The sequence below is a fragment of the Sebastes umbrosus genome, chromosome 8, assembly GCF_015220745.1.
Source record: "Sebastes umbrosus isolate fSebUmb1 chromosome 8, fSebUmb1.pri, whole genome shotgun sequence".
Lineage (NCBI taxonomy): Eukaryota > Metazoa > Chordata > Actinopteri > Perciformes > Sebastidae > Sebastes > Sebastes umbrosus.
Window position 1 is genome coordinate 35,777,122 of NC_051276.1, and position 27,500 is coordinate 35,804,621.

The window sequence follows — 27,500 nt, forward strand, 5'->3', positions numbered from 1 at the left end:
GAGGAAAACTAGTGTTGCAGTGGAGCAGAAGAGAGTTAGTTCAACTCTGAGAGGATCAGTGAATGTTCAGAGGAGGCTCCTCCAGACCAACAGAGGTTTCCAGTGTCTTGTTTCCAGCTGCTGAGTGGAGTGACGGAGGTTAACTCTGGAGAGAGTAACGTTATCGACTCCGGTCCAGGAGACCAAAACACTAGGATCAGCATTGATTCATGGAGAGACCTTGGTCTGGTCAGCTAACATTACTGCCAAGCAGCTGAAAGATAGAGTGATATTGTGCTGTTAGCTGCTAATGTTGCTAACGTTAACAACAGTTCAGTCTCGTGTGTGTCGGTAGCGTGAGCAACAGGACGCTGACTGTCGTTGACTCAACGTCCACAGGCGTCATGTTAACAAGACGTTTCTGATTCTTACATAGAGCTCCTTTAATGAGCTGATAAGAGTCGACTCAAAAAAGATCAATTAGAATTGAGTCATTAGAAGTTACTGTCTGCTTGTGAAGCAGGACGTTTTACATCCAGTCCCAGTGTGATGTTAATAAATACATCAGACAATGCACAGACTGTTTAGTGATATCCCTGCAGTCGTGGTCTTGAAATAAAATCCAGAGTCCTCGTTGTCTGAGACCGAGACGTTCACAAAGTGGTCTAGAGACCGGTCTGGAGTCCTCCAACTCTGTTTTCATGAGTCAACAGACGGAAACTTTAGTCGTCAGCAGGTTGATAAAACATGAAAAGTGTGATGAAGTCGGTCTGTGTGTTCATGAGATGAATGAATCCGTTGTTTCTCTCTGTGAATACTGACTTTGTGTTTCAGCTTCAGAAGAGTAAAGAGCTCAGAGAGCCGCCTCTCACTTCATTATCATCCACTACACATAAAAACACTAGATTCTCCTCCGATACGGGAGGACGCCGATTCATCATGTTATTATGATTAATGTCTTTTAAAACACCGATTCATCATGTTATTATGATTAATGTCCTTTAAAACACCGATTCATCATGTTATTATGATTAATGTCCTTTAAAACACAGATTCATCATGTTATTATGATTAATGTCCTTTAAAACACCGATTCATCATGTTATTATGATTAATGTCTTTTAAAACACAGATTCATCATGTTATTATTATTAATGTCCTTTAAAACACTGATTCATCATGTTATTATGATTAATGTCTTTTAAAACACAGATTCATCATGTTATTATTATTAATGTCCTTTAAAACACAGATTCATCATGTTATTATGATTAATGTCCTTTAAAACACTGATTCATCATGTTATTATGATTAATGTCTTTTAAAACACTGATTCATCATGTTATTATGATTAATGTCCTTTAAAACGCCGATTCATCATGTTATTATGATTAATGTCCTTTAAAACGCCGATTCATCATGTTATTATGATTAATGTCCTTTAAAACACCGATTCATCATGTTATTATGATTAATGTCCTTTAAAACACAGATTCATCATGTTATTATGATTAATGTCCTTTAAAACACAGATTCATCATGTTATTATGATTAATGTCCTTTAAAACACTGATTCATCATGTTATTATGATTAATGTCCTTTAAAACACAGATTCATCATGTTATTATGATTAATGTCCTTTAAAACACTGATTCATCATGTTATTATGATTAATGTCCTTTAAAACACTGATTCATCATGTTATTATGATTAATGTCCTTTAAAACGCCGATTCATCATGTTATTATGATTAATGTCCTTTAAAACACCGATTCATCATGTTATTATGATTAATGTCCTTTAAAACACAGATTCATCATGTTATTATGATTAATGTCCTTTAAAACACAGATTCATCATGTTATTATGATTAATGTCCTTTAAAACACTGATTCATCATGTTATTATGATTAATGTCCTTTAAAACACTGATTCATCATGTTATTATGATTAATGTCTTTTAAAACACTGATTCATCATGTTATTATGATTAATGTCCTTTAAAACACTGATTCATCATGTTATTATGATTAATGTCCTTTAAAACACTGATTCATCATGTTATTATGATTAATGTCTTTTAAAACACCGATTCATCATGTTATTATGATTAATGTCCTTTAAAACACTGATTCATCATGTTATTATGATTAATGTCTTTTAAAACACCGATTCATCATGTTATTATGATTAATGTCCTTTAAAACGCCGATTCATCATGTTATTATGATTAATGTCCTTTAAAACACCGATTCATCATGTTATTATGATTAATGTCCTTTAAAACGCCGATTCATCATGTTATTATGATTAATGTCCTTTAAAACGCCGATTCATCATGTTATTATGATTAATGTCCTTTAAAACACTGATTCATCATGTTATTATGATTAATGTCTTTTAAAACACCGATTCATCATGTTATTATGATTAATGTCCTTTAAAACACTGATTCATCATGTTATTATTATTAATGTCCTTTAAAACACTGATTCATCATGTTATTATGATTAATGTCCTTTAAAACACTGATTCATCATGTTATTATGATTAATGTCCTTTAAAACACAGATTCATCATGTTATTATGATTAATGTCCTTTAAAACACTGATTCATCATGTTATTATGATTAATGTCTTTTAAAACACCGATTCATCATGTTATTATGATTAATGTCCTTTAAAACGCCGATTCATCATGTTATTATGATTAATGTCCTTTAAAACACCGATTCATCATGTTATTATGATTAATGTCCTTTAAAACGCCGATTCATCATGTTATTATGATTAATGTCCTTTAAAACGCCGATTCATCATGTTATTATGATTAATGTCCTTTAAAACACAGATTCATCATGTTATTATGATTAATGTCCTTTAAAACGCCGATTCATCATGTTATTATGATTAATGTCCTTTAAAACACAGATTCATCATGTTATTATGATTAATGTCCTTTAAAACACTGATTCATCATGTTATTATGATTAATGTCCTTTAAAACACAGATTCATCATGTTATTATGATTAATGTCCTTTAAAACGCCGATTCATCATGTTATTATGATTAATGTCCTTTAAAACGCTGATTCATCATGTTATTATGATTAATGTCCTTTAAAACGCCGATTCATCATGTTATTATGATTAATGTCGCCCTCTTTAAAAGCTTTTAGCTTCCTCTCCTGCTCAGGCTAAAAACTAAAGCTATAACTATGGTTAAGGCGTTGAAAGGTGAAACAGAAGCTGCTGTTTCAGTTCAGGTGATTTCTTCTGTTAATGAGTGAATGAATCTCTGATCTGACTTCACCTGTTCAGGTAATGGTTCCCATCACAGATACTCTGATGTTCTGACCTTCACATGTTCACTGAGGAGACGGATTCACACTGATAAGCTGCTGCTAATGTTTAACACTGAATAAAGACCACTGTGTGTGTGTGTGTGTGTGTGTGTGTGTGTGTTACATCATCTAAAGCTGAAGGTCTCTGTACAATAAGTGAGAAACAGGAAGTGATCTGTAGAGGAGGATAACTGTGTAACAGGATCATTTACAGCAGATTCTACATCACTGTTTTATCTGTTTACACCTCCAGTACCACCCATAGAACCTGTAGAACCTTCTTAATGATCAAATCAACCTCCTAAAGGACCACCAGAACCATCTGAAGGACCTGGAACCACACGGACAGGAATCTTCTTCACAGTCTTCTTAGTGACTAATAGAACCACCAAAAGGACCCAGAAGGACCCACTTGAACCTCCTAGAACACATCAAAAACCACCTACAAGAGCCCTGGAACCTCTTCGCTGACCACAAGAACCATCCAAACTACCTGTAGTACCTCCTCAATGACCATTAGAATCTTGTTAAAGACTTCTAGAACCACATAAAGGATCCCCAGAACCTCCTACAGCATGACTAGAACCACCTGAAAGACCCCTAGAGCCTCCTTAATGACCACTAGAACATCCTACAGCATGACTAGAACCACCTGAAAGACCTGCATAACCTCACCACTTATCGCTAGAACCTCCTATACATTTTTTTATGTATTGTATTGTATGATATGACTGACAGGAGTCAGACCCAGCTGGAACCACAGAGAACATGAGCTGTTTGAAACCAGACTGTAGTGAATGATCCGGAGAATGGTCTCAGTCAGAACGGGTCTCAGTCAGAACGGGTCTCAGTCAGAACAGATCTCAGTCAGAACAGATCTCAGTCAGAACGGATCTCAGTCAGAACGGATCTCAGTCAGAACAGATCTCAGTCAGAACGGATCTCAGTCAGAACGGATCTCAGTCAGAACGGGTCTCAGTCAGAACAGATCTCAGTCAGAACGGATCTCAGTCAGAACGGATCTCAGAACGGATCTCAGTCAGAACGGGTCTCAGTCAGAACGGGTCTCAGTCAGAACGGATCTCAGTCAGAACAGATCTCAGTCAGAACGGATCTTAGTCAGAACGGATCTCAGTCAGAACGGGTCTCAGTCAGAACGGATCTCAGTCAGAACGGATCTCAGTCAGAACAGATCTCAGTCAGAACGGATCTCAGTCAGAACGGGTCTCAGTCAGAACGGGTCTCAGTCAGAACGGATCTCAGTCAGAACGGATCTCAGTCAGAACGGATCTCAGTCGGAACGGATCTCAGTCAGAACGGGTCTCAGTCAGAATGGATCTCAGAACGGGTCTTAGTCAGAACGGTGTGAATTGTCCTCAGAAGGAGTTGGACATGTGGAGAATGTGGAGGGAACAGACGGTGATTGTGTGAGAGTCCATTCAGAGAGACAGACTGAGTCCATTCACTCAGAGAACCAGAGACCCGGTGGGAGGAGAACGAGGTTAAGCGGTTCTGATTAACTCAGAGCTGCTGATTTTAAGGACCCCACAGATCTGCTTATCAGCCTGCTGCTGTTTTAAACACGGAGCTGCACATACCTCACACACCCACAGCACACCCACGACGTCTTCTTCATCATCATCATCATCATCATCATCAACAACAACAACAACGACACCAGACAGACCCTGGACACCAGCAGAAGGCTTCACAACAGAGAAAATGCTGCTGGACTGAGAAATAAAGAGTTTGTGTTACTGAACGCTGCTTATCTGACCATCAACATCACTTCCTGTCTCTGGCTTTGATGCTGCAGAACACACACACACACACACACACACACACACACACACACACACACACACTCACACAGACTGAATAACATCCTCCGTCCGTGTGAATGAATGACAGATAATCTCATTCTGGTAAAAACAGACAACAACTAAACATCAACAGTAACCAGAAACTAGAACATCTCTACAAACAGCCTCCACAGCCGTCTCATATCTATCTCACTACAGACATGGAGACATAAAGCTCTGTATTAAAGGCTTTAAAAGTGATGCTGATTGGTCTTAATCTCTGTCTTCAGTTCATTGTCTTGTCTTGTTTTCAAGTCATGCTGTGAGGTGAAGTCAAAGACAAATTTCTAACGAATTAACTAACAAACAAACAACCTAATGTCGGGTCCAGACTACACAAGAATCAAACTGGTTCTGGGTCTGATTCCTCCTGATGATCATCAGCAGAGCTCTGATTGTTTGATGGATCTAAAGATGATCTTTCCAGATGTTCCTGTGGTGTGAGGTATGTTAAGAGTGTTTTTATGATGAAGGACAGCCAATAGAGAACCAAGCTGACTGAAGAAGGAAGAACAACCACCGCCGTCAATGTATTTGATTTGTGTATATAGACACAAATTTCCTTTTTTTCGTGATGCACAGCTCGACTTTCAACAACATACTTTTCGTGCTTTTTCCAACGAATGTCCAGCAACATGTGACGCATGTTTCTGGTCCAGTCTTTTCAAAATAACTACTTAGCTAGGGGAAGGAAAAGATCAACTTTGTTAGGTTTAGGCAACAAAACTACTTAGTTAGGTTTAGGAAAAGAAGACGGTTTGGGTTTAAATAACACCAGAAGTGCTGTCACTTAAGTACGGAAGTTACGTGACAAATAAATCAACTTTGACTTCTGGTTTCTTACGGGACATGAACAGACGTCTCCTGGTGAAAGTTCTGTGTTTTCTGACCCACCCACTCAAAAACTAACATCATAATTCTTCCTGCCCGTCGTCCGCCATGTTTGTTTACACTAAAGTCTCGTTTGATCGCCAGAGATTTTCAGTGAGATCTCTGATGATTTTAGTCGGGACTCTTGTTGTTGATGAATGAATCTGTTAGTGTGTGTTGTTGTGATGTTTCTCTCAACACACTATAGGAAGACAACTGTTAAATTTAACAGAACATGTCGTTATGTGTGGACTCTCTCTCATTTTACACATCTGGTAAGACCTCAAACATCTGTTAGTGAGGGCCAGACTTAATAAACTATGTTTGTTCAAGATGACTCTGCCAAGAAAACAGATTTACAAAAAGTATTTAATTCTAAATGTGAATAAAAATATGTATCATGTTCCTGCAGTTTGAGTTTCTAAAGGTTCAGTTCACCCAAATGAAAAGAGGTCAGTTCCTCTCTTCCCTCCATCAGTCCAGTCTGATGGTTTATGTGACCAGGTTAGGAGATGATAAATCATGCTACTACATGATAATCCACAGAAAACACAGTCTTCTGAAGCTGATCCTGTATCTGTCTGAAGCTGAAAGGTTTAGATGAAGAGTCAGCGTGTGTTGTTGGTCGGGTGCGGAGCAGCTTTCTCTTTCATCCTCTGGTTGGTAAAAATAGAAAAACATTTACTGGATGTTTCTGAGCTGCTGGTTGGCTGCAGTCAGAGAGTCAGAGAGTCTCTAAAACCAGAAACCAGCAGTTGGCATATCATTAGCTATTAGCTAACTGCATTCTTTTGGTGTTACAGGTTAGGATGAAACAAAAACAGCTCTGTTGGGTTCAGCTGGACTGTTACTAAAGAGGACAGGGAGGACTCAGTTTAATGAAGCTGTCTGATCATCTGATGCTCTCAGCTATGAGGACAATAGGCAACATCTTAAAGGGGACACATCATTTAGGGATCTGGAGTTCCTACCAACCTTCAAACTGTGAAATAAGACAACCAGTCAGTTCTTTGTGACTGGGTTGTGATTCAACAAGCAATTATGTTGCATTGTTTTGTTTTATTTCAATTTACAACGTTAACCACGTGTTTAAAACTGTTTAAAACAGTGACCATAATCCAGGAGAAAATATATTTCCCTCAAAACGTAACTGAGAATGCAGTTTAGTTGTACAGGAAGGAGATTTTGTTGGAGGCAGGTTGTCCTATGACATGCAGGCTCATTAGAATATACCGCCCACAGCTTGACGACTACCTTTGCAAAGGTGCACCATATTTTTCTCACTAGCCAATCAGAGCAGCTGGGCTTCTTAAAGAGACAGGCGCTAAAACAGAGCGTTTCAGACAGAGAGTGATTACAGGTACATTGAGAAGGACAGGATGATAAAAATAATGTGTTTTTTGAACATTAAAGCAGGTAAACATGTTCTAGTAGAAACCCAAAATACAAGTATGAACCTGGAAATGAGCACGATATGTCCCCTTTAATTCAAATGTAGCACAAATGTTATTGAAATGTGAATAAAAACAGGCTGTTAATGTTGTTATTACTGATAAAGACCAAACTTCCTAACGGTTAACACATGAAGTTATAAAACTAAACATGACTCCAGTCGTCAGTCAGAGTGTTTGTAACGGGAGGACGACGCTAAACTGTGAGTCTGAGTCTAAACAGTCTATTAGCTCAGTCCCCTGAGGAAGAGGAGGAGGAGGAAGTGATGATGATGATGATGATGATGATGATGATGAAGGAGGAGGACAGACGGGTATTTCCGATTGTTGAGCTGCTATAGTTAACGGACCACCAGTGTGATAAAGACTGATTTACATATTCTGTCATCACTCTGACAGGTTATTATAGACAATTTATCATTTATAAACAGTATATTAACAAATGCTTTATAACACACTGTAATGTAGATTTTATAGCAGATAAATGTGTTTATTCATTTGTTTTATTTAACACATATAATCTGTATAAACAGATGATAATATAGTTAACCGGAGTTGTAATATAATATAAAATATAAAATATGTCCATAATATAAAATATATAATAATATAAAAAAAAAATTCCTTATATGTTTTTACAAGTACATTATAGTGTGTTACAAAACCATGTATTAAATAAGGAGGACGGAACCTTCCTAAATAAATAAATAAATAAATTACTCGATAAGTAAATAAATGTGTCATTAAATGTAGCAAAATAATATTCAAATAAAGGTAATTAATTGATCAAATTTGACATAAATTAATATTTCTGTTTTAATTTGCTTCTTTATTTATTTACCTTTGTATCAATTCACTTATTTATTTACTCTTCTGTTTAATTTTCCCTTTTATTTATTCATGTATTTATTTTTATTAATTTTTAAATTCATTTATTTATTTTTGCCTTTATTTTTTATTTATTTATTTATTTACAGCCCCCTCATTTGCATAATGAGGCAGAAATGCATAAAGAAATGTAAAAAGAAAAGAATACGGAAATAAATAAGTTTGGAGGAATAAATAAGGGGTAAAACTGCAAAGAGAAAATCGTGCATAAATAAATAAAAAAATAAATACATACATTCAAAAATAAATATAACATAAATAAAAAATAAATGTGAATATAAATAAATAAATAGAAAATGAATGCAAAAATAAATAAATTAATTTAAAAAATGAATACAAATAAATACATGAATAAATAAAAGGGAAAATGTGTCTGTTTTGCTTCCATGACACGTCTTCTTTCAGACTGATAATAATAATAATAACAATAATAATAATAATAATAAATTGGTCTTATATAGTGCGTTTCAAAAAATCCAAAGACCCATGGACTAGTGGAAAGAAAACATTTATTTTACTACTTTTTCTATTTGTGTCTTTAGATTTCTCCTAAAACAGTTACCATTAGATAATACCTCATTTACATATCTAAACATAACATTTCAGAAAATTTTGTAACACAAAAATAATTGTCTCAATGTCAGTAATCAACTGGGGAAGATTCATCTATTAGTTAAAATATTATTTACTCTATGTTGTGTCTCCCCTTAAATAAATGTCACATTCACATGTTAAAATGCCACATGTGACATTTATTTCACGTGACATACATGTCTGAGTTTGTCAGGTGAAATGTCTCTCATGTTATCATGATGATGTTCCTGTATTCCTGTACTAAGTGTAATAAAGTGAAGACGGTACCTTTCTGTTTGTCCATGTCTGTCTGTCTGTGGTCTCAGTAGCTGCTGATCTTCAGTCTCATCTCTCTGCTCAGGAGTCCAGATTATGAAACCAGAACCAGGACCAGGACCAGGACCAGGACCAGAACCAGAACCAGAGGCAGACCAGACCTCCTCCTCAGTGAACCCTCTCTGTCGTTCTGGTCTCAGTACTCAGTCCTCAGTCCGTCCTCTCTGTGACATCATGAGGGAGGAGACAGAGGACGGACCAGCTCTTTCATTATCCTCATTATCTACCAAACCAGGAACATTACTGCATGTTTATACTGTAGCTGCTGACTGACAGACGGCTGGTACCATGTCAATTATATTTTACACAATATATAAACTGGGAAAAAAAAGTTTTGAAACCTGTGTTTGGTGGATTATTTCTCTGTTGTATCAATGCTAATGGTCATTGTATTTTACATGGTTGGAAAGCCTGTTTATTTACCTTCACAATGATGTCACACTTGTAAGGATCATGCATTTGTGGGATGAGCAGCACAGCTGATGATGTGGGGAGCGCCCAAGAAAAATTTGCCAAAATGCTCCGTCAATGGTAAACAGTGTATTCTCCTGTTGGTGTTGACTCTTGTTTTGAGTTGTTTGGTGGATTGGATGATTGAACTCTCTATCAGTAACAAGGAACAAACAAGACATATTGGCTATTTTACACTTTATTCATTTAATCCACCGTCAGGAGCCTCAGTAGAGGTGGAAGATCCATACGCAGCCACAACAGCCTGGCACCTCCTCCTCATGCTGGTCACCAACCTGGTCACACGTTGCAGTGGGATGGCGTTCCATTCCTCAACCAGGATTGGTTGCAGGTCAGCCAGCGTGGTCGTGTCGGTCACTCTAACACGTACAGCACGCCCAAGCTGATCCCACAAGTGTTGAATTGGGTTGAGGTCTGGCCTCTTGGCAGGCCGTTCCATTCTCTCTACTCCCACATTGTGGAGGTAGTCTGTGATAACCCTGGCTCTGTGGGGGGGGCGTTGTCATCTTGGAGGATGAAGTTAGGTCCCAGATTGTGGAGATATGGGATCGCCACTGGCTGCAGAATCTCATCCTGATATCTCCCTGCATTGAGATGGCCTTCAATGATGACAAGCCTTGTTTTGCCAGTGAGGGAGATGCCGCCCCCCCAACACCATGACACTGCCCCCACCAAAAGCTGTTACTCCATCGGTTCAACAATCAGCATAGCGTTCTCCACGTCGTCTCCATACTTTCACCCTGCCGTCCAACTTTAACAGACAGAACCTGGACTCATCACTGAACATGACATTCCCCCACATGTTCAGGTTCCATAGTCTGTGTTGGAGACACCAGCGCCAACGGGCCTGACGGTGGAGGGCAGTCATTGCAGGCTTATGAGAATACACTGAAATAATCCAACAAACACAAGTTTAACAACTTTGTTTTCTCAGTTTATATACAACAGATCTATATTCTCTAGATTCTTAGATATTGAAAACTCTAGGTGGAGGAAGTATTCTTTTCTTTTACTTAAGTAGTAATACCACCGTGTAGAAACCCTGCATTCAAAATGTAACATAAGTAAATGTATTAAAGCATTAGCAGCAAAATGTACTTAAAGTATCAAAAGTAAAAGTACTCATCAGCAGAATGCCCCATTATTGTTTGTTATTGGATCATTGTTAATAATGTTTACTTGTGTTTTACTTGAGTATTTCTCTTTCAGGGTGTTTAGAGGAAGATATCGTGTAGATTTCACTCATTATTTAAATTATCGGTACTTTTCAGATCTTTACAAATCCTTAAATCCTCTCCAGAACTTCGACCAGTTACTCCATTTAACTCATTTTAACGCGGATTTCGTTCAGAAGAACCTTTAAAGTAACGTTTATGTTGAGTTTATACGTTCTACTCTTTCTGCTTTTAGCTAACTGTAGCTACCGTTAGCTCCCGCTCTGCTGTCTCCTTCTACTCTCCCTCTAACGGGAACACTGTGCTTGTTTTCTGCCTGCAGCGCCACCACCGACCTCTGCTGGACGAACACTGGTACTGCAGATGGGAACAGAGGAGTATCTATGAGGGGAAACTATTAAACATGTGTTTGTAGATTGTTTTCATGCTGCTTCTTTTCATTTTAATTTACAGAAGAACATCTAAAATAAAAATTAAAAAGATATAATGTTATCAAAGACTGAGATATTACTCACTGTTAACAATTCACAGATGAAATTATATAATTAATTAGATTCAAATCTTAGCAAAATCTTATATCGATAAAATGATACAGCTTAAAAGAATACCCTCCTTTTATACTTTTAAATATACTGATTTTAAAACATATTTCACTACGATTTAAATCTTAAAACAAAAAAAATATATAAATTGGCAAAAACTATTAGAATATTTAGACATTTCAAATTTGGTCCATTTGTTTAACCTGATTGTTTTTTCTTTTTTGTTATTTTTATACTGTGAATCATTTTTACTATTTTCCCACTAATCCACCGTCCTGCTGCCACTAACACTCACTACAGCACTCCAATAATGCACTATTACGTCCTGTTTGTTTGTTTATGATCAGGTAAAAACAGAGTAGAGAAATGTTGACTCCTCAAAACAAATAGAAACGCTCTTTATTGTAACTCCTTGTTATCATTCACATCACCATTCATCTGTTACAGCAACTGCATCCAGATATGAAAACAACAACAACAACAAGAGTTATATCGTCATTCAGTGGTTCAGTATGTACAGCAGCAGGGCGGCTTCCGACAGGTCGGTCACCGCCAACGACCTCTGACCTTAGTCTGACCTCAGTCTGACCTCAATATGACCTTTAACATCCGTCTGACCTCTGACCTCACTCTGACCTCAGTATGACCTCTGACCTCTCTGACCGCTAATTGGGCGTTCCGTTGTAACATCAGCTCCCAGCAGCAGAGCTACGCCTCCGCCATTTTGGACTGAAAGTGACGACCAGACGCCAGTAAAACGTCCGCCTACAAAGAGACGTACAACTAAATGATTTATATTTTATTGTCATATTTAATGTCTCTACTGAAATGTCCTGTGTTGAACAATACAAATATTATAAATATAATAAGCGTTTTCAGTCCAAAATGGCGGTTGTTGTAAAAAAAAAACCCACCAGTTTCATCTCTTTGCTTCTAAACTCTTTGGTCTGACCTCTGACCTCAGTATGACCTCAGTCTGACCTTAGTCTGACCTTAATCTGACCTCAGTCTGACCTCTGAGTCCAAAAAAGCTTCGGTTCAAATCCAGAGTAAAGCCTGTCGTGCCTCTGGGACGGGAACCTTCTACCTGCCAGTGTCATTATATAAATCTATTATAAATATGACATCATCATCATGACATCACGCATGCAGCCGTTAAATTGTTTGACTCGTTGGCGGTGACCTGCGTCCACGAAGTCGCCCTGCGTGTTAAAATAACTCAATAAAAAAAGAAAGAAAGAAAAAACACTTTCAAATGTACAAAAAGAAAGAAAGATGGAACAATCTTTGTGTCATCATGGTGTCAGTCACAGCAACCCACTTCCTGTTTGTAACTACACTCAACCAATCAGAACAAAGCGTGAATCCTCTCAGAATCATTCCTCAGGAAGTAAAGAAGTAAAGAAAGAAAGAAAGAAAGAAAGAAAGAAAGGAAGTCATCAACGTAAAGTGACCGATGTTCGCCGGCCGGCTCGCTCCAGCTCACACATCTTCGTGTTTCTCAGTCTTTTATTTTTTCAACAGACACAGGAAGCTTGTGGTGGCGAGGCAGACGTGGCGGTGTGTGATGCGGCGGTGATTTTGGCGTTTGCAGCATTTGAGTGAATTCCTTCTGACGGCCTCTACGGAGCTGTCCTTAAACGCCTCACAGGTCTGAGCTGCTGAGATTTAAAGGTGCATTTTACATTCAATAAATCACATTAATACAGAAACATGACGACTGTAAACAACCTGAGAGCAGACTGTCTGACTCTGAATAATATTCACAATAAACTTCCAGCTGTTAATATTACTATTATTATATTTATACTGCATGAACCATCTACAAACTAAATACATGATCTCCTCTTCATGGAGGATGTGATGAGCCCAACAACCGTCTCATCTGTTTACAGTCGTTGTATTAAACAGATTTATTAAAAGATAAAAGACCTTTAAATGTCCGTTAACTCGACGCCTGTGTTGCTTTGAATATGTTAAAAGTGCTGAAGAAGTTATCAGATATGATGCTGATGGATATTAATACTTTCTAGATATATTATAACTATGTGTGTTAATGACGAAGATGTTCAGTTCATTTTGAGTTAAAGATGTTCTCCAGTGATTTCCCATCATGCCTCTGTCCTCCTTCGCTTTGGAGACATCAGAAAAAGTCCAGTAAAATGTGTCCTCTTCTCTTCTTCTCTTCTCTCAACATTCATGTTTTGATATAATTCACTTTTCTTTTTTTACATTTTCATTTTGATTTTAATAACAAACATGCCACTTCTCTATGTGTTGTTATAAAATAGCTGCACATCATTTGGTCACTAAGCAACACTAAATATCTAAACGACCTGCTGACGGGACAAACCGGAGCCAGAGACGGAGTCACTCCGGGTCGCTGCTCCGGGTCGCTGCTCCGGAGGTCGCTGGTTTGAAGGTTATTACTGTTCTTCTACGCTGCGTGTGCTCAGATATAACAGGGCAGTGGATAGAGCTGTTTTACTAAAGGAACAACAAGGAAGGGACAGTTTGGTCACAGCCAATCAGAGCTGAGCGCTGACTGCTCCGCCCTGATACGAAGTTTGATTTAATCTTTATTTGAGTGTTTTGTCATTATTAAATCTTTCTCTGGAGGCTGGACCAACTTTAGATCATTTATAGCCTTCTTCTCTGTCAGTAACCATGGTGACGTGTTAGTAAGCATGGTGACGTGTTAGTAACCATGGTGACGTGTTAGTAAGCATGGTGACGTGTTAGTAACCATGGTGACGTGTTAGTAAGCATGGTGACGTGTTAGTAACCATGGTGACGTGTTAGTAAGCATGGTGACGTGTTAGTAACCATGGTGACGTGTTTAGCGTGTTAAGTGGAGGCAGAATAATTCTCTGAACACGTTAGCTAACGCTGACTAGCAACTATTGTTGTCTTGTTTTTTTTAACAATGTCTGAATAAAATCCTAGTTTCTCTCAACATGTGCCGTCACTCACTCTCCAGGATCACCAGTGGGAGTGGAGAAAGTTAACATGAACCAACGGGACCAGATTAGCCGACCCCTACGCCGCTGAAGACGACTGCAGGAGGAGGAGACGGCTGGATGATTAAAGGGTCTGGAGCAAAAGTTATAAAGAAATGAATGAAAGTCTTCTTGTGTCTCTTTTATAAACTGTTAAACGATGTTAAACATCAGACTGTGATCAAACCGTCTCCTTGTTTTTGCTTTTTAGGTGCTGGGAAAGAGGTGCTGTCATTATGACATCATAGCTGGCTAAGCCAATAGGAACGCTGACAGGTTTATTCCTACAGTCAGCTTCAGATCTGTGTTGAAACTGACTCAGAGTCAGCAGGAATGTTTGTTTTACAGCCCGACTGAAGCTGGAATATTACAATATTTACTGCAGCTTCAGAGCTTCAGTCTGTAGCTTCAGAGCTTCAGTCTGTAGCTTCAGAGCTTCAGTCTGCAGCTTCAGAGCTTCAGTCTGTAGCTTCAGAGCTTCAGTCTGCAGCTTCAGAGCTTCAGTCTGTAGCTTTAGAGCTTCAGTCTGTAGCTTCAGAGCTTCAGTTTGTAGCTTCAGAGCTTCAGTCTGCAGCTTCAGTCTGCAGCTTCAGGGCTTCATTAAGAAGTTCCCCACAGACGTGTAGAAAGTGAATCTTATGAAGCAGACGTTGTGCTCTACAGCAGGAGGATTGTTGTTGACGTGTGCAGCAGGAATCTAAAACCACTCAAACCTTCACTGTGAATCAAACGAGACGTCTCGCTGAGCGTCTGGCTGTGATGATGATGATGATGATGATGATGGCGGTGCTGATATAATAATGAGTCCGTGGTGCCTTCAGGGTCAGCAGGGGGACGTTGGCGTCAGAAGAGACAGACCTTCTTCTTCAGGTTGTTCCTCTTCCAGAGAGACAGGCCGTCGAACTCCTCGATGGACATCCCGAAGACACTGAAGAACTCCTCCTGAGAGAGGTGGCGCTGCAGGACGAGAGACAGAGAGACAGGAAGTAGTGTCAGAGGGAGGCGGCGAGCTGAGAACACTCTGCGGTTTAAACCAACAACAAGCCGACGGTTTTACCTCCAGCCTGGTTCTGTCCACACCGGGGGGCAGTTTGCTCCGTCCTCTGTGGGTCACCACCAGAACCTCATAGGGACAGATCTACAGACAGACATCAATCAATCAATCAATCAATCAATTAATCAATCAATCACCAGATCAATAGGGCTGTTTTTCTTTGAGCATATTCTTTAAGCATGTACATACATACATATCTATCTGCCTCTGCTCTTACATGTGTACGATCCTCACAGTTAACATTTTTATATTATACATAATATAATATAATATATTATATATCATATATAATATATTGTATATAATATAATATATTATATTATATATTATATTATATATAATATATTGTATATAATATAATATATTATATGATATATTATATTATATTGTATATAATATAATATATTATATATATATTACATATAAAATTATATATTATGTATAATATAATATACATAATATTATATATATTACATATAATATATATAATATAATACAATATAATATATAATATTATATATAATATTATTATATATTATATGTAATATATTATATATTACATATAATATAAGATATTATATATAATATTTAATATTATTATATGTATTATACTTAATATATTATATAATTTATATTATTATATTATATTATATATTACATTATATTATATATAATATATAATATAATATATTACATTATATTTTTGACATTATGTGAGTTTAGTATTTGTGATCTTTCCTACAGCTGCTGCTCGACTACGTGATCTCGTCCTGTTACCTTGTGATCCAACATGCTGGGGAGAGAGTTCCCTCTGTCCATCCTGGAGTCTCCATTCTGACACATTACATATCATATATATAATATATTATTATTATTACAGACACGTGTTCATGATTAGAAGATATTTGAAGATGAATGAATCAGACTGTACCTGAAGATCTGCAGGAAGAGAGAGAGAGAATTTAGTGTTAAATGTTATTTAACCTCACAGAGTTCAGCAGGAGATGTTAAATATGATAAATATGTATTTAAACATGAGTATGGCCGCTGATTAGGCTGTTATCAGGTCATTAAATGGGCATTAACAGTGGTGATCAGACTCATAGATGTGGGTCAGAAGGGCCCTGCTATACCTACTAGTAGATTTTATTATCGACTCACATCATAGACGGTCTATAAGAGGAGGACGTAGTCAGTTTCTGATGCTGCTTTTATTTTCTGTTTCATTCTCTCAGCTGTTCTCAGGTCTCTTTCCAAGACTTTATGTAATTTAACTGGATCATAACACATCCTCTAGTGTTAAACATGGAGATCTGGGAGTCACCTTTAGTTATTCTATTTTATTAATTTATTTATCTATATTTGTATTGATATTTTTGGAGCTATGTATAATATTGTTATTATTATTATTATTATTATTATTATTATTGTTGTTGTTCATGATAATAAATATAATATAAATAATGTTAATATAAGTAATATTTTATTATTTTTATTTTATTAATTTCTTTATGTATTTTTGATGGGTATTTGTTATTATCCCCTAGTGTATTGGCATTAATTATGTTTTTTTTAAAATATTTTTTATTTATATTTTTGGGGGTGTGTCTATTATTATTATCATTATTATTGTTGTTGTTGTTTGTAATAATATTAATAATAACAATAATAATGTTAGTATTAGTAATAGTAATACAAATGTTATTATTTTTATTTTATTCATTTATTTATGTATTTTCGGAGGGTATTTATTATTATACCCTGGTGTAATACAGGGAGATCTGGGAGTCACCTTTAGTTATTTTATTTTATTAGTTTATTTTTTTATTTTTTTATTTATATTTTTGGGGCTATGTATAATATTATTATTATTATTATAATTATTGTTATTATTGTTGTTCATAATAATAAATATAGTATAAATAATGTTAGTATTAGTAATATTTTTATGATTTATATTTTATTCATTTATTTATGTATTTTTGGAGGGTATTTATTATTATTATTATTATTTATAATAATAATAATAATAATAATAATAATGGTAGTAATAGTTGTAGTAGTACATATATAATTGTATTTTTTATTTATTTTATTTTACTTTATATTTTGTTTTTTCAATTAATGTTTTGTTCTGAATTATGTAATTCTTTTGTTAATAATTTCAAATACATATTTTTAAAACCAATAAAATTTGATCACAGAACAATGAGATTAAACAAATTATTAATAAATAGTTCTATGAAAGTAGATTTTACTTTATTTCAAGGGCTCATGAGCCAAAAGTTTGGGAACCACTCAAGTATTAAAATCAGAATTATATTAAGCTTCAACTTTTTTATCTTTTAGCTAAACTGAACACCTGATAAAGATTAATTATTATTATTAATAATAATAATAATAATAATAATAATAATAAAAATACAAATAAAGTGTACAATATGTGACTGATGTGATGTGAGTCTCGGTACCTGCAGGAGTTTTCTCTGAGGAGCTGAACTCTGCTGACTGCAGCTGAAAACCAACAGAAACACCTTCATTATCATCATCATCATCATCATCATCATCATCATCACCGTCTTCAGTAAACTCTGCTGTGATTGGCTGTTTGTGTCCAGCAGGACTCACCCTGGACAGGCCGCTCCTAGAGGATGCTGGGAAATACACGGACCTGGAGGCGTTGGATCCTGAAGAGGACGAGGACAAAGAGAATAATTAAACAGAAGAATATTCATAACTCTCCTCATCAGAGTTTATCGTCTTCCTCACTTTTAAATAAATTATATAATTATATATTGATCTATTGTACTACTTATTAAATGAATTTATATCTCTTAAAGAAGCTGTTCACAGATTTATTAATAACGTTTACCTGAACAGATAAATCACTGTGTTCAGATGCTACTGTGATATTAAATATTACTGTGATATTAAATATAAAATATCTGTAGTGGTCCTGACCACTAGGTGGAGCACAAGTATAAAGAAGCATAAAACAGAAATACTCAAGTAAAGTACAAGTACCTCAAAATTGTATTTAAGTACAGTACTTGGCTAAATGCACTTAATTTAGTTACTAGTTACTTTTCAGATTAAGATTTTACAACCAAAACATACAAACCAGATTATAAATATGATATATATATATATATATATATATATATATATATACCCGACACTATAAAGAAGTACTGCTCACATGTTTGTACATCACAACAATGACAGGGGCCATTCTGCCTGATGAGTTCTATTACTTTTGATACTTAAAGGTAGGGTGGACGATGTTGGAAAGCTAGCATAATGTGAAAGTAGCATCGCCTCAGGAGCTCCGTCTAAACACCCCCCACCCCCCATCCCCTCGGGGCTCCTTCCAAGGCAACCCCCCCCTCAGATATCTACTGGAGAACATCGTCAACCCTGCCTTTAAGTGATCTCATGTTGATGTCAGTAATATAGTAAGTAATATACCGGCGTGTTGGCTGCGGTCCGGTAGCGAGCGAGTCTTCCTCCTCAGAGGAGCTGCAGATTTCTCCAACTCCTCCTTCAGGATGATTTTACCCAGATTAGACTGAATCTGAGGAGACACAGAGACACAGAGACAGAGAGAGACACAGAGAGACAGAGAGACACAGAGACAGAGAGAGACACAGAGAGACAGAGAGACACAGAGACACAGAGACAGAGAGAGACACAGAGACACAGAGAGACACAGAGAGAGAGAGACAGAGAGACACAGAGAGACAGAGACAGAGAGACACAGAGGGACAGAGACAGAGAGACACAGAGAGACAGAGACAGAGAGACACAGAGACACAGAGACACAGAGAGACACAGAGAGAGAGAGACAGAGAGACACAGAGACACAGAGAGACACAGAGAGAGAGAGACAGAGAGACACAGAGAGACAGAGACAGAGAGACACAGAGGGACAGAGACAGAGAGACAGAGAGACAGAGAGACACACACAGACAGAGACAGAGAGACAGAGAGACAGAGACAGAGAGACACAGAGACAGAGAGACAGAGAGACAGAGACAGAGAGACACAGAGACAGAGAGACAGAGAGACAGAGAGACACACACAGACAGAGACAGAGAGACACAGAGACAGAGAGACAGAGAGATAGAGACAGAGAGACAGAGAGACAGAGAGACACACACAGACAGAGACAGAGAGACAGAGAGAGACAGAGAGACACAGAGACACAGAGACAGAAAGAGAGAGAGACAGAGGTTATAATCTGATCTGGTCCTCTACCGGCCCCGGTGGACCAGATCTGGTCCTCTACCGGGCCCCGTGGTCCAGATCTGGTCCTCTACAGTCTCTTCCAGGTCTCTTCTGCTTCACCTTGTTGAGTTCTTGTTTCTGAAGCGCTCTGAGTCCCCACAGCTCATCATCCAGCTCTCCATCCTCCTCCTCCTCATCTTCATCCCTCTGATCCTTCTTCCTCCACTCCTTCTCTAGAGGGACGAGAGGAGACAAGGAGAGGAGACAAGGAGAGGAGAGGAGAGGAGAGGAGAGGAGACAAGGACAGGGGAGGAGACAAGGAGAAGAGAGGAGAGGAGAGGAGACAAGGACAGGGTAGGAGACAAGGGGAGAAAGAGGAGAGGAGAGGAGACAAGGAGAGGAAACAAGGAGATAGAGGGGAGGAGAAAAGGAGAGAGGAGAGGAGAGGAGAGGAGAGGAGAGGAGACAAAGAGAGAGAGGAGAGGAGACAAGGAGAGAGGAGAGGAGACAAGGGGAGAGGAGACAAGGAGAGGAGAGGAGAGGAGACAAGGAGAGAGAATAGAAGAGACAAGGAGAGAGGAGAGGAGAGGAGAGGAGAGGAGACAAGGAGAGGAAACAAGGAGAGGGGAGGAAAGGAGATAAGGGGAGAGAGGAGAGGAAACAAGGAGAGGAGACAAGGAGAGGGGAGGAGAGGAGACGAGACAAGGAGAGAGGAGAGGAGAGGAGAGGAGAGGAGAGGAGAGGAGAGGAAAGGAGAGGAGAGGAGGAGACAAGGAGAGAGAGGAGAGGAGGGGAAACAAGGAGAGGAGAAGATAGGTGACACGGTTAAAGAGGAGAGGAGACAAGGAGAGGAAACAAGGATGGGTGAGAGGAAACAAGGAGAGGAAACAGGCAGAGGATAATAAACAAGGAGAGAGGATAAGAGGAGAGAAAGGAAAGTAAACAAAAATAAAATAAAAAGAGAGGCGAGGAGGTGAGGAAAAGAAAGGAAAGGAAAGGAAAAGTAAATAGGAGAGAGGAAAGAAAGGAAATGAGAGAAAAGGACGGGAAACAAGAGGAGAGGTAAAGGAAACAAGGAGAGGAAATTAAAAGACGGGAGAGGAGATAAAGAAATGAAAAAGGAAAGAAAAGGTGAGGAACCAAGGATAGGAAAGGAAAAGGGAAAGGAAAGGAAAGGAAACAAGAATAGAGGAAAGGAATCAAGAGGAGAGGAAAGGAAACAAGAGGAGAGGAAAGGAATCAAGAGGAGAGGAAAGGAAACAATAGGAGAGGAAAGGAATCAAGAGGAGAGGAAAGGAAACAAGAGGAGAGGAAAGGAATCAAGAGGAGAGGAAAGGAATCAAGAGGAGAGTAAAAGAAACAAGAGGAGAGGAAAGGAAACGAGGAGAGGAAAGGAATCAAGAGGAGAGGTGAATATTGTGATTAACAGATTAACAGCTGAACAGGATCCTCTGATGAAAATGTGACAATCTCATTTTTGTAATACACCCTGAAGGCAGCACGAAGTGTGTTTCCGTGTGTGTGTGTGTGTGTGTGTGTGTGTGTGTGTGTGTGGGTGTGTCGGTCCGGGTCGTACCAATCACAGCCAGGGAGGGGGGGCAGGGCCAGTAGTCCGTCTCAATCTTGGAGGGCAGGTTGGGATCTGGAGGATGAGCGGCTGGAAACTTTGAGGACTCGATGATCAGATCCTCGATGTGTTTCCCCTGAGGCAGCGCAGAGGACACACAACCCTCTGGACACACACACGGGACACACACACACACACACACACACACACACACAGGACACACACACACACAGGACACGGACACACGTATAACACACACACACACACACACACACACACACGTAAAGCTGATTAAATGCAGTGAATCATGTCTACCTGACCGACATTCATCTATTCTGACTTTATCCTTTTTTACCTCTCCTCTATCCTTGTTTCCTCTCTTTTGTCCTTGCTTTCTATCTTCTGCCCTTGTTCCCTCTCCTCCTCTATCCTTTTTACCTCTCCTCTTTTTCTTGTTTCCTCTCCTTCTCTATCCTTGTTTCCTCTCCTTGTGTCCCATCCTCTCCTTTGTCCTTGTTTCCTCTCCTCTGTCCTTGTTTCCTCTCCTCCTCTATCCTTTTTTACCTCTCCTCTGCTCCTTGTTTCCTCTCCTTGTTTCCTTTCCTCCTCTATCCGTATTTCCTCTCCTTGTTTCCTGTAATCCTCTATCCTTGTTTCCTGTCATCTCCTTTGTCCTTGTTTCCAATCCTCTATCCTTGATTCCTCTCCTCGTTTCCTCTCCTCCTCTATACCTGTTTCCTCTCCTCCTCTCTCCTTGTTTCCTCTCCTTGTTTCCCCTCCTCCTCTATCCTTGTTTCTTCTCCTCTATCCTTGATTCCTCTCCTTTCCTCTCTCCTTATTTCCTCTCCCCTCTTTTCCTTTCCTTTCCTTGTTTCCTTTCCTTGATTGATCTTAGATGATCAGAGGTTTTATTGATATTTAAACTCATCGATCACAGAGGAAGTTTTCTTCTTCACTTTATTGAAACGTAATGGAAGTACATTTACTCAAGTAAAGATCAGAGGTACTGGTACTTCACTGGAGTATTTCCATGTTATTCTACTGTATACTTTATACTCCAGTACATCTCAGAGAGTAATATGTAAAGAATAATGGACTTCCCTGATATGAACAGCTCAAAGGTCATTATCCTGTTTGAGTCATTTACCAAAATAAAACAAATGAAGACCATTCATTTATATTTTCATGTATTTTGCAGCCAAAATCTAAAGTTTCTTCCAATCCCTTCACTCCGTTTCCATGGTAACCCTGAGTTTTTACTAAAACCTGGACCAATCATAAACATCCCATAATGTTCTCGATGTGTTTAATGTGAGTGGAACACACCTTGTTTATAGATGGGAGGCTTCTTATAGATGTTGGAGCCATTTTCTGACAGAAAGAGAAAAAGAAGAAGAAGGGAAGATGAAGAGGAAATACATCAGTAACAGTACAAGGATAAAGTAGGAGAGGAAACAAGGAGAGGGAGAGGAAACAAGGATAAAGTAGGAGAGGAAACATGGAGAGGAAACGAGGAGACGAGGAAGAGGAAATACTTCAGTAACAGTACAAGGATAAAGTAGGAGAGGAAACAAGGAGAGGAAGAGGAAACAAGGATAAAGTAGGAGAGGAAACATGGAGAGGAAACGAGGAGACGAGGAAGAGGAAATACTTCAGTAACAGTACAAGGATAAAGTAGGAGAGGAAACAAGGAGAGGAAACGAGGAGACGAGGAAGAGAAACTACATCAGCCAGTAACATGAAAAGACTTGTTTGATAAAGATCCTTTAAATGTGGGTTAATAAAGAAAAGTGACAACGTTTTACAGTGTAAATATGAACCTGTCAGCGCTCTCTGGTGGACTAAATACCAAAATACACACTGATATACTTTTATATCTACAATACGGTGACATAAAATATGATATATAAATATATATATATATATATCATTCTAGTAAATACAGGTATAAAGGACAGACCGGGTCCTCACCGGGCCGGTGGAAGTGCTGCATGGAGTTCTTGTTACCAGAGGAGTGTGTGTGTGGTGTGTGTGGTGTGTGTGGTGTGTGTGGTGTGTGTGGTGTTGGAGGTGTGGGTGGTGTGTGTGTGCTGTGAGTTCTGCTGGTCTGGATGGTGGAACCAGAGGAGGAACCTCCAGGAGAACGGTTCTCCAGCCACTCCCTGGACTCCTTCTGCAGACACACAGGAACATCACAGAAAGGGTTAATCTGAAGGCTGCAATAAAGAGGTCTGATACACAATAAAGTATAAAGTACTATAGTAACCTCTGAGATGTAGTAGAGTATAAAGTACTATAGTTACCTCTGAGATGTACTGGAGTATAACGTACTATAGTTACCTCTGAGATGTAGTAGAGTATAAAGTACTATAGTTACCTCTGAGATGTAGTAGAGTATAAAGTACTATAGTTACCTCTGAGATGCAGTAGAGTATAAAGTACTATAGTTACCTCTGAGATGTAGTAGAGTATAAAGTACTATAGTAACCTCTGAGATGTAGTAGAGTATAAAGTACTATAGTTACCTCTGAGATGTAGTAGAGTATAAAGTACTATAGTTACCTCTGAGATGTAGTAGAGTATAAAGTACTATAGTTACCTCTGAGATGTAGTAGAGTATAAAGTACTATAGTTACCTCTGAGATGTAGTAGAGTATAAAGTACTATAGTTACCTCTGAGATGTAGATGTAGTAGAGTATAAAGTACTATAGTAACCTCTGAGATGTAGTAGAGTATAAAGTACTATAGTAACCTCTGAGATGTAGTAGAGTATAAAGTACTATAGTTACCTCTGAGATGTACTGGAGTATAAAGTACTATAGTAACCTCTGAGATGTAGTAGAGTATAAAGTACTATAGTTACCTCTGAGATGTACTGGAGTATAAAGTACTATAGTTACCTCTGAGATGTAGTAGAGTATAAAGTACTATAGTTACCTCTGAGATGTAGTAGAGTATAAAGTACTATAGATACCTCTGAGATGTAGTAGAGTATAAAGTACTATAGTAACCTCTGAGATGTAGTAGAGTATAAAGTACTATAGTTACCTCTGAGATGTAGTAGAGTATAAAGTACTATAGTTACCTCTGAGATGTAGTAGAGTATAAAGTACTATAGTTACCTCTGAGATGTAGTAGAGTATAAAGTACTATAGTTACCTCTGAGATGTAGTAGAGTATAAAGTACTATAGTAACCTCTGAGATGTAGTAGAGTATAAAGTACTATAGTAACCTCTGAGATGTAGTAGAGTATAAAGTACTATAGTTACCTCTGAGATGTAGTAGAGTATAAAGTACTATAGTAACCTCTGAGATGTAGTAGAGTATAAAGTACTATAGTAACCTCTGAGATGTAGTAGAGTATAAAGTACTATAGATACCTCTGAGATGTAGTAGAGTATAAAGTACTATAGTAACCTCTGAGGTGTAGTAGAGTATAAAGTACTATAGTTACCTCTGAGATGTAGTGGAGTATAAAGTACTATAGTTACCTCTGAGATGTAGTAGAGTATAAAGTACTATAGTTACCTCTGAGATGTAGTAGAGTATAAAGTACTATAGTTACCTCTGAGATGTAGTAGAGTATAAAGTACTATAGTTACCTCTGAGATGTAGTAGAGTATAAAGTACTATAGTTACCTCTGAGATGTAGTAGAGTATAAAGTACTATAGTTACCTCTGAGATGTAGTAGAGTATAAAGTACTATAGTTACCTCTGAGATGTAGTAGAGTATAAAGTACTATAGTTACCTCTGAGATGTAGTAGAGTATAAAGTACTATAGTAACCTCTGAGATGTAGTAGAGTATAAAGTACTATAGTAACCTCTGAGATGTAGTAGAGTATAAAGTACTATAGTTACCTCTGAGATGTAGTAGAGTATAAAGTACTATAGTAACCTCTGAGATGTACTGGAGTATAAAGTACTATAGTTACCTCTGAGATGTAGTAGAGTATAAAGTACTATAGTAACCTCTGAGATGTACTGGAGTATAAAGTACTATAGTTACCTCTGAGATGTAGTAGAGTATAAAGTACTATAGTAACCTCTGAGATGTAGTAGAGTATAAAGTACTATAGTTACCTCTGAGATGTAGTAGAGTATAAAGTACTATAGTTACCTCTGAGATGTACTGGAGTATAAAGTACTATAGTAACCTCTGAGATGTAGTAGAGTATAAAGTACTATAGTTACCTCTGAGATGTAGTAGAGTATAAAGTACTATAGTTACCTCTGAGATGTAGTAGAGTATAAAGTACTATAGTTACCTCTGAGATGTAGTAGAGTATAAAGTACTATAGTTACCTCTGAGATGTAGTAGAGTATAAAGTACTATAGTTACCTCTGAGATGTAGTAGAGTATAAAGTACTATAGTTACCTCTGAGATGTAGTAGAGTATAAAGTACTATAGTAACCTCTGAGATGTACTGGAGTATAAAGTATACAGTAGAATAACATGGAAATACTCCAGTGAAGTACCAGTACCTCTAGTTGGTACTTGAGTAAATGTACTTCCATTACGTTTCAGTAAAAGTGAAGAAGAAAACTTCCTCTGTGATCGATGAGTTTAAATATCAATAAAACCTCTGATCAACTAGGAGTCAAGGAAAGGAAATAGGGAAAGGAAAGGAAAAGAGGGGAGAGGAAACAAGGACAGAAGAAAGGAGAGGAAAAAAGGATGGAGGATGAGAGGAATCAAGGATAAAGTAGGAGAGGAAATGAGGAGAGGAAACAAGGAGAGAGGATGAGAGGAAAAAGGGATAGAGGAGGAGAGGAAACAAGGATAGAGGAGGAGAGGAAACAAGGAGAGGAAACGAGGATAGAGGAGGAGAGGAAACAAGGATAAAGTAGGAGAGAAAATGAGGAGAGGAAACAAGGACAGAGGACGAGAGGAAAAAAGGATAGAGGAGGGGAGGAAAAAAGGATAGAGGAGGAGAGGAAACAAGGAGAGGAAACGAGGATAGAAGAGGAGAGGAAACAAGGAGAGGAAATGAAGATAGAGGAGGAGAGGAAACAAGGAAAGGAAATGAGTATAGAGGAGGAGAGGAAACAAGGCGAGTAAACAAGGAGATGGAGGAGAGGAAACAACAAGAAGGTGAGAGGTAAAAAAGGATAGAGGAGGAGAAGAAACAAGAACAGAGGATAGGATACAAGGACAAAGGAGAAGAAACAAGGATAGAGGAAAAGAAACAAGGGAACAAGTATCGTTCCCTTGACCTCTGACCTTTGACCTTTGACCTGCTCATTATAATGTCTCTCTAAACATGAACATCAGGATGTAAAGAGTGAAAATGAACTATATGATGCTTTATAGAGGGGGGGGAGTCTTACCTCGGGGGAGGGAGGAGGAGACAAGGAGCGAGGAGACAAGGACCTCTGAGGAGGAAAGGACACAAACAGATTAAAAACACTCAGAATGAGCTCAACAACTACAGCAGTATCATCATCATCATCATCATCATCATCATCATCATCATCATCATCCTCATCATCATCATCATCATCATCATCATCATCATCATCATCACCATCATCATCATCATCATCATCATCACCATCACCATCATCATCACCATCCTCATCATCATCATCATCATCACCATCATCATCATCACCACCATCATCATCATCATCACCATCATCATCATCATCATCACCACCATCATCATCATCATCATCATCCTCATCATCATCCTCATCATCATCATCCTCATCATCACCATCATCATCATCCTCATCATCATCATCCTCATCATCATCATCACCATCACCATCACCATCCTCATCCTCATCATCACCCTCATCCTCATCATCATCACCCTCATCCTCATCATCATCATCATCATCATCCTCATCATCATCATCACCATCACCATCCTCATCCTCATCATCACCCTCATCCTCATCATCATCACCCTCATCCTCATCATCATCATCATCATCATCCTCATCATCATCCTCATCATCATCCTCATCATCCTCATCATCATCATCATCATCATCCTCATCATCATCCTCATCATCATCCTCATCATCATCCTCATCCTCATCCTCATCATCCTCATCATCACCTCCAGAGGACTGTAGCTGTAGTGCTGCTGGTAGATCATCAGATCTGGTCTCTCGATGTCCAGGATGGCTTTGTCTCTCGGTAACGC

General features: G+C 38.1%; 2 protein-coding genes and 1 long non-coding RNA gene across 9 annotated transcripts in view; all 3 read right to left on the reverse strand.

Moving 5' to 3' along the window:
- Nucleotides 1–9,426, reverse strand: part of si:dkey-220o5.5 (actin filament-associated protein 1) — a 27,201-nt gene extending 17,775 nt beyond the window's left edge. For all 4 annotated transcript variants that reach the window (XM_037779095.1, XM_037779094.1, XM_037779093.1 and 1 more), the window contains exon 1: nucleotides 9,257–9,426. In XM_037779095.1, coding sequence (XP_037635023.1) covers nucleotides 9,257–9,272 — 16 coding nt within the window. In that variant the 5' untranslated portion in view covers nucleotides 9,273–9,426. The remainder of the gene's footprint in view (nucleotides 1–9,256) is intronic.
- Nucleotides 9,427–11,869: 2,443 nt separating this feature from the next.
- Nucleotides 11,870–14,231, reverse strand: LOC119493187. Of its 3 annotated transcripts, none has more exons than XR_005207923.1 (2): nucleotides 12,463–14,231; nucleotides 11,870–12,139 (listed from the first exon to the last, which is right to left on the reverse strand). It is a non-coding gene; the product is annotated as an uncharacterized LOC119493187 (long non-coding RNA). The 3 variants fall into 3 exon arrangements; XR_005207922.1 differs by having other exon boundaries at nucleotides 12,452–14,231; XR_005207924.1 differs by having other exon boundaries at nucleotides 12,496–12,512.
- Nucleotides 14,232–14,342: 111 nt separating this feature from the next.
- Nucleotides 14,343–27,500, reverse strand: part of LOC119493186 (dematin-like) — a 30,565-nt gene continuing 17,407 nt past the window's right edge. Inside the window, exons 6-18 of one of the 2 annotated variants that reach the window (XM_037778332.1) lie at nucleotides 27,414–27,500; nucleotides 26,674–26,718; nucleotides 23,311–23,512; nucleotides 22,666–22,710; nucleotides 21,349–21,504; nucleotides 19,893–20,005; nucleotides 19,014–19,119; nucleotides 18,174–18,232; nucleotides 18,017–18,059; nucleotides 16,477–16,484; nucleotides 16,323–16,379; nucleotides 15,549–15,629; nucleotides 14,343–15,448 (exon numbers count right to left, since the gene is read on the reverse strand). The exon at nucleotides 27,414–27,500 is cut by the window's right edge and continues 42 nt beyond it. In XM_037778332.1, the coding sequence (XP_037634260.1) occupies nucleotides 15,335–15,448; nucleotides 15,549–15,629; nucleotides 16,323–16,379; nucleotides 16,477–16,484; nucleotides 18,017–18,059; nucleotides 18,174–18,232; nucleotides 19,014–19,119; nucleotides 19,893–20,005; nucleotides 21,349–21,504; nucleotides 22,666–22,710; nucleotides 23,311–23,512; nucleotides 26,674–26,718; nucleotides 27,414–27,500 (1,116 nt within the window). In that variant the 3' untranslated portion in view covers nucleotides 14,343–15,334. Of the gene's footprint in view, nucleotides 15,449–15,548; nucleotides 15,630–16,322; nucleotides 16,380–16,476; nucleotides 16,485–18,016; nucleotides 18,233–19,013; nucleotides 19,120–19,892; nucleotides 20,006–21,348; nucleotides 21,505–22,665; nucleotides 22,711–23,310; nucleotides 23,513–26,673; nucleotides 26,719–27,413 lie in introns of both variants that reach the window. The other variant, XM_037778331.1, reaches the window with a different exon arrangement.